Source organism: Plasmodium cynomolgi, chromosome 7 (assembly GCF_000321355.1).
Source record: "Plasmodium cynomolgi strain B DNA, chromosome 7, whole genome shotgun sequence".
Classification (NCBI taxonomy): Eukaryota; Apicomplexa; class Aconoidasida; order Haemosporida; family Plasmodiidae; genus Plasmodium; species Plasmodium cynomolgi.
Window position 1 is genome coordinate 1,434,963 of NC_020400.1, and position 9,062 is coordinate 1,444,024.

General features: G+C 44.5%; 1 protein-coding gene across 1 annotated transcript; it reads right to left on the bottom strand.

The window, feature by feature from the left end:
- Nucleotides 1-967: 967 nt before the first annotated feature.
- On the bottom strand, nt 968-6,838 carry PCYB_074300 (cytoadherence linked asexual protein; the record flags this gene model as incomplete). The annotated part of the gene is made up of 9 exons (XM_004221828.1): nt 6,064-6,838; nt 5,215-5,856; nt 5,079-5,132; nt 4,745-4,857; nt 4,456-4,579; nt 4,015-4,200; nt 3,575-3,780; nt 2,502-3,257; nt 968-2,257 (listed from the first exon to the last, which is right to left on the bottom strand). Exons 8-9 carry the CDS (start codon nt 3,255-3,257, stop codon nt 968-970), a joined length of 2,046 nt encoding a protein of 681 aa, XP_004221876.1. The 5' UTR covers nt 3,575-3,780; nt 4,015-4,200; nt 4,456-4,579; nt 4,745-4,857; nt 5,079-5,132; nt 5,215-5,856; nt 6,064-6,838.
- Nucleotides 6,839-9,062: the final 2,224 nt, after the last annotated feature.

A 9,062-nucleotide genomic window follows, 5' to 3' on the forward strand; every position in this document is an offset into this window, starting at 1 on the left:
ATAATAACAGCGTCATTTTAAGTTTAAAAAAATTTAACCTAACATTTCGCAAAAGTGCGTGCCCCTTTTTTGTGGAGGATGTGTTTTTGCCCGATTACAGCTTTTGCTTGGTGATCAAAGGTGAAAAGCTTTTCCGCCCCAGGGGGGACATTGGAGTAGGGAAAAAAACTACAGTTGTAGTGACTGACGCGTTGCAGTTGTAGTGACTGACGCGTTGCAGTTGTAGTGACTGACACGTTACAGTTGTAGTAACTGACACGTTGCAGTTGTGGTGACTGAGACGCGAGGGAAAATCCTGGAGGGGATCGAAAGAATGGCGGTATAATTGCAAATGGTTCGTATGCATCACCGAGGGGAGTCCACATTGGTACGCAGCGTAGAGCGATTAACATATGCAACCGCACAAGCAAGTATGTGCCGTTGTGGTGCCATCCCAAACGAACGACGATGAAACTTTTTTTTTTCATAACAGCTTGATAAAACTTAAAAAAAAAAAAAAATTTAAAGTCTATATACTACACGGAGAAAAAGAGGACAAATCAGCGTAGGGTTAAATCAAAAAGCAGACATGGGGAAAGTAAAATAAAATAAAATAAAGGACGCTTGTCTTATCGTACGATTTGGAACCCCCCTGGGCAGTGAACCTGTGCCACTGCATGATGGGATGTGATAGCCCCAAGGGGTAGGGTGGGGGTGGCACGAAGAAGAAAAGGGTATCTTCCGATGGATGGACATACCACCCCGCATGCTGCATGCGGAACGATGGAGATATGCCGCCCCTTCCCCTGGCGTCCACTCAAATGGTCGCCCATATGACCCCTCACATGGCGGTTCACATGAGCACCCACATGACGGTTCACATGACCACCCACATGACGGTTCGCATGACCACCCACATGACCGCTCAACTACCCACATGACCGCTCAACTACCCACATGACCGCTCAACTACCCACGCACGTCTGCCCTAAAGCGTATTCGCTACGGGGACAAAGTTGTAAATGCCCCTCTTGTCAACATTATCCTCATAAAAAATAATATCTCTCTGGTTTAAAAACAGTTCTTCATCATCGAGTTCATCGAACATGGACTCGTTGTCTACATAAAAAAGACTGCTATTGTCCTGAACATCCTCTATGTCAACTTCAGTCAAGACGGGAGGTGGTTCTGAAGACTCCTCACTTTCTTCCTTTTGTGAAAATTGTTTATTGTTAATTCTGGCCATAATACCCTCCTCATAGTATCCTTCATTCTTGGATCTGTCATAGGCCCGTCTCAATGACTTAAGTAGAACATCCGCTGTAACTCGGTTATACATTTTTTTTATGAATGTATTAACATAGTTTTCGAGGATGCTGTAGAATCTGTCGAAGATACGGAAAGTGTTTCGTAATAGAAAAATAACGTTGTCGTAAAAGGCATACCACCTTAGAATAGTAAAAACGAAGAATGAAATTGACAGGGAGTGGACCATTCCCATTAAAACTATGCCACTAATTCGATGTGTCTCTGGCTTTTCTTTTGGAGGAGCATTTACGAGACCTTCCGTTTGCTTTGACAGTTCTTCGCCCAGCGGGTTCGGGAAGAACAAATGGTTCCGCATGAATATGTTTCCACCGGTATAGATGGACAGGTAAGCGAAATATGGTATGATCTTGTTTCCCTGGAGTCGGGACTCGTAGTACGTCTGCCAGAAGCCGCCCGTTCCTTTCGCTTCCGTTATCTCCATGTCGATCTTCATAAAGAAGGCCGCCACGACCATGGGCAAAAACTTTTTGTCGAGAAACTTCATCGCCTTGTGGAAGACGTAAGTATTGGCACTCGTCATGGATTGATAATCGCAGAGTACACTCAAATTGTTCAAATCGTAGAGTGCAAATAGCTTTGACGCCAGCTGATACATGTTGGCCAGCACAAAGGTCTTTCCGTACTTGAGCTGAACGACAGGTTTTTTTATAAACATGGGGAAGAAGACATTTAAGATACTATCAAACATACTGCCATAGTAGACGTACTTAAACTTGAGCGCCGGTTCTTCTTCCACTGCAAGACCTAGCATGCTGGCATTTCCAAATTTTCTGTCTAGCTTGTTTATGTGTCTACTTATACGTGTAACGAACATCATTTGAAATAGCGTATACATGGTTTTTTCGTAAAATCGGGAGGCCATGGACAGGTGGATTTCTTCCTCCCGTACTTCCTTTTGGAGCTTGGAGTAGTCCTGGCGCACGCTGAAGAAGAAGATGTTGTTCATGCTCTGCGGGGAGGGGAGGAGAAGCGAAATGGGGTGGAGAAGCGAATGGGGAGGAGAAGCAAATGGGGAGGAGAAGCGAATGGGGAGGAGAAGCGAATGGGGAGGAGAAGCGAATGGGGAGGAGAAGCGAATGGGGAGGAGAAGCGAATGGGGAGGTAGCGGTGATCGCTTTCCTGATTGGTTCGCATGCGTAGTGCGCACTCTGCTCTATGCACCATGCTCTATACACTCTGCTGTGTGCACTCACTATGTCGTCGTTGCGCCTGTGCGAGAAGAAGCTGTACTGAATCTTCCTGAAGAGCAAGCGAACAGTCTGCAGGAAGGACATCTCGGTGAAAATGGCCTGGTTCATCTGATAGATCACGTACAAGGCTTCCACGATTTCCTTGAGATAAACCTTGTTGAAAGTGTACCCATAGATCAAACCGAACTTGTAGAAGTTCAGGGGGTTCCCAAAGATGTTGTGAAGGAAGTAGTGCACCTGCTGCCTTAGGATAATCGATTTAGGAGTAGCACCGAAAAATTTTCTCAAAAGCATAATATCCCCAAGGAAGTAAATATTTTCAAAATTTTTTAGGTAGAGTTCATATGAATCTCTGAGGAGCATAATTTTGTTACTTATGTTGTATGTCCCAAAATTTTTGAGCAACGTCTTGACGTGTTTTTGATTAAAATGGTTGATAAAGGACTGCTCGATGATTTTCTTCAAATGCAAGGTCCATTTACTATACTTGGGAGCCACGAACTGTCCCTTTTTTTCTTGTTCTGGCATGTTATACCTTCCCTTGGGGTGTTCGTAATTTATTAAGGGGAAGCTATACATGTAATTCGAGAACCACTCGCTGAACTTCCCTTCAATTTCCATCGTCAAACCATATGGATGTTGCTGACCTAGTGGTGTTTCGTTTAGGTAGTAAAAGAAATCCATCTGCAGTACGGAGTTCACATGGACTACAAACTGGATACACTTCTTCATTTTCTCGATGATGTCCTTGTCTAGCATCTTTTCGAGCTCTGTGGTGGGGAGAAGGAGGGGCGTCATTCGAGGTTAAGTTGGCAGTCAAGGTTGGAAGTCGAAGATGGCAGTCTAAGGGGGCAGTCGAAGAGGGCAGTCGAAGAGGGCAGCCGAAGAGGGCAGTCGAAGAGGGCAGCCGAAGAGGGCAGCCGAAGAGGGAAGCCGAAGATGACAGCCGAAGATGACAGCCGAAAATGGCTGTCAAAGTTGACGATCAAGGTTGGAAGTCAACGGCCGATCTGACGTGGCAGTGTGTGGAGCGGCGGAGGGGCCCAGCTGGGTGCTCTCCTTTTCTGCCCCTCTGCCTAGCCATCTGCACGCAAATCCTCCTGTTTCCCTCGCCGCGTGTTACCTTCCAGCAGGTTCACTGCCTCGTTCTTCCTCGAGCGGTTCGTGATGTACTTCTTCAAGTAGGAGGGATACCAGTGGTACGTCACCATGGTTTTCTTTCTCGTGTCTTCGTCTTGTAGGTACAGATACATGGCGTTGGATATGCTGTACTGCGCGATATCTGAGAGAAGGGGGAGGAGAAGGAAATGCAAAGAATATGATCAGATGGGTGGAGAAAAGGACGCGGAGTGTGGCACTTGTCCTGCGGGAGCACCGGGTGTGACACTTGCCTCGGGGGAGCACCGGGTGTGACTTGTACTCAAGTGCTGTGGATCTGAACTAGCTAAATGCACACAGCTTTTCTCCTAACGAGTCCCCCTCAGAGACGATGCCTCATTTCTCCCCCTCCAGTTACCTCTATAAGTAGTCATCCTAAACAGGAAGAGGAAGGTAAACCAGTTCAAGTCGTGCATTAGGAAACTGTTGTACTCTTCATATATATTCATATGCCTAATCAGGTGACTTACAATGTTGACCTTGAGCACCTTCGACATATATCCGTTGTACTTTTGCAGCATGGACATGCTGTCCTGTACTTGGTCTGTACGTGCACGGGGGGAAGAAGGTGGTTAGGGGTGTGTGCGTCGGGGTAAAAAATAGCACCAGGTTGGCGAAGGGGAACCTCCGACGGTGAAGCAGCAACGTTAGGCGATTCCCCATGCATGAGCAGACGACGTCGTAGCAACGTTAGGCGATTCCCTACGCATGAGCAGACGACGCCGCAGCAACGTTAGGTTATTCCCTACGCATGAGCAGACGACGCCGCAGCAACGGACGACTTCTCGCGCAGACTCACTGTTAATGTAGAAGAGGGTTCCTTCGCATATGTTGCACTTGGAAGAGTCGAACTTTTTGTTTTTAAATATGGAGCCGATTTTGAAGGCTATGGATTTGTTCTTCTTAGTCCTACTGTAGCACATCTCGACACCTGTATGGAGTTTAGTGCACGCAGCGTATGAGTAGCGTATGAGCAGCGAGTCTGCAGCGAGTCAGCATCGAGTCAGCATCGAGTCAGCATCGAGTCAGCATCGAGCCTGCAGCCAGTTAGCAACGAGTTGCGATTTCTGCGTGAGAGGGTGGCATCATCAGCCTGCAGCTGGGGATAGGCTGTCCGATATGCCGTCTTCATGCTTACATTTGACGAGGTTCTCAGAGAGATCTTTCATCGATTGGTTGTCTTCGTAAGCCAATTGTATCGCTGCGAGGGTGTGTGTGTGGGGTGGACGATAATGTTTGGTCAGGTCAGCGTGCAGGGCACCCTCCCTATGAGCCATCTATGCGAAAAGTGCTACACGCGCGATGTGTACGAGTCCGGATTTTATGGCCCTTCGGTTCGTCTTCTACGCGAGCTTTCTATGCGTGTTTTCTATGCGTGTTTTCTATGCGTGTTTTTTTTTCCTTTCCGATCGGCGCCCTTACCGTTGTAGTATCCTGGCAGGTAGAGAGACCCGACATAGGCACCCAAATGTCCATCTGAAATTGGGTAGAAATGGAGAAGATGAGTAGCGGCACAAGAGGTGAGTAAGTACTAGGAGTGCTTGTAACTGGGGTGCACCTCTTAAAAAGCAGGTACTGGACAAAGTCTTACTGAAAAGGCCGATAAGATTGAGCAGGTGGATGTAAAGAACCTGATCCCCATTAAACTCGTTATAGTACTTTATGAAATTTTCGTAGTTTGTATAAATATCATACGGATTGCTCTTTATGGGGGAAAGTAGTTTAGTCTGTTCGAAGGTATAGTTATGCTTATCCACGAATGGCATATCCTCCTGATTCTCTTCTTTAAACTTAGGACCATCATAGATGGTACACACTCCACCGCTACCCTTTTTACACATAAAGTCAAAATATTTTTCTTTTAAGTGAGAATTTTCCATTAGCATTTGTAGATTTAAGTTTAATTTGGAAGCATTTGTGAATAGCTCCATTTGATATTTATTGATATGATGTACAAGGAATTCCAAGATGGTACACTCTTCTATAGTTGAGGAGATGTTATTTTTTAAGTATAGTTCTCTCCTCTTTTTATTTCCTTCGTAAGAGTTACTTTCGTTACAGAGGAGATCTAACACTTTGTATCTGTCTGCATGGTTGAACCGTAGGATGCTATGCCAGTTGTGGTACTTGAGGTTTCCAATTTCGAAGTATTTGTTGTAGTGCTTGTGGGCCAGTTTGAGGAGGATGAAGTGTCCGAGGGCTGCAGTTGTGGTGGGGGGGGATTAATATTGTAGGGGGGGGATTAATATTGTGGGGGGAGGATTAATATTGTAGGGGGAGGCATTGAGATGGTAGGGGGAGGCATTCTAAGTGCAGGGGGAGGCATTAAGATGGCAGAAGTAGCGGCAGGCAGTAAAAATCGGGTTCGCTCGGGAGCTCTCGTTCCAGAGACCGCTGGAATACGTACCTATGAAATGAGAACCTACGTAATTGAATATGCCGATGTCGAAGTAGTTGGCCTTGCGGTCCAACTTCCTCATCAGTTCAATATTGGGTTGGTAAGTGAAGAGCAAATCGTTGTAGTTGATAATATCCATCTGAAATTCTATGGGCATGTAGAGAGCCATCCTCTTTCGGACAGTCTTTCCTGAGAAGCCTCTTTTCCCAAAAATACGTTCCTTCATCATGCGGGTGCCAAGTTCTTCATCATTTTTTGGGTCATTTTTATTGGTGAATATATTATTCAACTTGAGTAAAGCCTCATTGAGTTTGAAGCTCGTTTTATATTCCTTCATCGGAATTTGCATAATTTTAATAATTTTTAGTGTCCGTACGATTAATATTTTCTTCTTAATCAAATCTGAGAGTTCGTGTTTGTAGTCTATGGCGACTTGTGTTTTTAACGCATGTTCATATTTTATGATGTCTTCTGCTTCCGAGTTGACAGTCGGGACAATGTATTCCCGATCATGGTGACTTGCTGCCTTAAATGGGATCAGTTTAAATTTGGAATAATCAAAATATCTCCTAACATCATGTCTTACGATGGGTAATTTTAACTTATCCTGTTCCAGGGTCTGCAGAATCATATTCTCTAGCTTCTCCAAATTAGCATACAGTTCCGCATTGTTTATGATTTTTTTCAACTCTTCTATGTTTTCATTTTTGTAGGAGCAAGCTATCTTTCTCACGAGGGTGATGGCAATATAAAATATGGTTTGTTGGATAAACCAAATTTTCATTTTACTGTAAGATTAGTTTCTCCCTTTTTTGTTTTTTGGGTTTTTTGGGTATGCATTCACTCGACGCTGCGGGGGGAGGGGGGAACGGGTGTGCAAGCGGTGGTGAAGCGGTGGTGAAGCGGCTGCGAGTCGGTTGCGAAGCGGTTTCGAAGGGGTCGCAGCGTTGCGGCGATTATCCTAGAGGTGATGAACAAACAGAGCGAAGTGGAGGATGGGGAGAGCAAAGGAACACGGGGGACAGTCACATGATTTCATGCGTGTGCATAAAAGGACCGAAAAAGTGTGTTCGGTTCTACTCACATTTTTCAGTCTGTTTAGAGCGCGCATGTAGATTTGTTGGCACTGGAACGTCACGGAGTGTTTCTTTGGAGAGAAAACGGGGGGAGGGGCGTCCCTGGCTATTCCGCGGTTTGGGGTGTCTATTCGTGTTTGCCTTTTCTGGCCAGGGTTGCTCGTTCGCTCGTTCGTTTTTGTTTTTTATTCGTTACTTTGTTATTTCGCTTTTTTGTTGTTTCGCTTTTTTGTTATTTCGCTTTTTTGTTATTTCGCTTTTTTGTTATTTCGCTTTTTTGTTATTTCGCTTTTTTGCTATTTCGCTTTTTCGTTATTTCGCTTTTTCGTTATTTCGATCTTTTTTTTTTCCTTTTTCTTCTTTTTTTTACGTTTTCTTCGTTTGTCCTTTTTTCCGGCAAACTTTCAACATAGTGTGTGCAATTTTTTCAGCTGTTCATTTTCTTTCCACTTTTTTTTTACTCGGAAAATGTGCACACTTTTTCCGATACTCAAATTTGCTAATCAGTTACAACTGTTCTGCCTCTTTCCTTTTGAACAATTGTTTACAACTTTTTCCAAAAAAAAAAAACAAAAATATCTCTTGGTGCAATAGGACAGTTCGCGAAAATACGTAAAAAGGTGAAAAAAAAAAAAATACATGAACAAGAAAAAGAGAGGTAAGGGAGGGGGAATACAACTTTAGCTTAACGATTTTATGATATAAAAAAAAAAAAAAAATGTGTACGTAGTCTTTTTCGCCTTATGCTAAAGTTATCTTGTTAATCTTGGTTGTGAACCTGTGAATTGTACACTTTTTGCAATTTTTAACTCAAAAAAAAAAAAAAAAAAAAATATATGCACATGTGCGTTTAATTTATATTACTACCGTATGCACATACATATGGATACAACTCGTGCGCGGGAGGAATTGGACAGAGCACACAGTTGGAGAATGGCGCCATGGACGCAGATCGATAAAAAAAAAAAAAAGCACAGTGCACTTGTCATAAATCTGTGTTTTTCGCCAAATAAAATGAATATGGGGTTAGTGCATAAGGAGGGTGTGTATGCGTTTTTTCCCAAAGTGATACTCGCTACCTCGGGGGATGGTGGTGGTGGCAGCGCTCGCTTCTCTCCTTGTGCGCAAAGTTCCGCCAAGGGGGGCGATACAGAATAAAGCTGTTATTGGGAGGGAAGGGAGAAAAAAAAAGAAAGGAGATTAGGAAAAAAAAAAAAGGAAAGATTAGGAAAAAAAAAAAAAAAAAAGAATAACGCGAAACAATAATTGCAACTCTTGTTCCCTCCCCCGCGCACACACCCCACTAACACACAACTGAGAGAGGCTACCTAGAATTCGCCTGCGCACAGTACGTCGGCGCGCGGTCCATACGTACATTTATCGGCTTCTCCACCTTGTTGCGCACCCTTCCCCCCCTCAGAATATTTTTTGCGCGCACGCCTTTAAGCGGCATATTTGGCGTGAGTTATGCGGCGCGTGCGTAGCGGCGCAAATCTTCACTTTTAACACCCCTCCAACTCATTCGCCATCCTGATATTTGACCAATACAAAAAGGTGAAGGCGCACTTGTGCGGACCGTTTTGATGAAAAAGGTGGTTAAAAAAAGGGAGAAAAAGCGGGAGAGAGGATGGGAGAAGGAGCGGAATAAAGGATGGGAGAAGGAGCGGAATAAAGGATGGGAGAAAGAGCGGAATAAAGGATGGGAGAAGGAGCGGAATAAAGGATGGGAGAAAGAGCGGAATAAAGGACGGATGTATGCACTTAGCAACCATTGGTAAAGAATGAGAGGGAGGAGCGAAGTGCCTTGAGCACCGAGGGGGGTAATAGCCGATTGAAAAAATGTTTTTCTCCTTTCATGGGATTACACGGAATGAGTAAGTGAGATGTGTGCTGTTATGCGTCGTCATGCGAGCAGGGGGCATAAAACAAAAA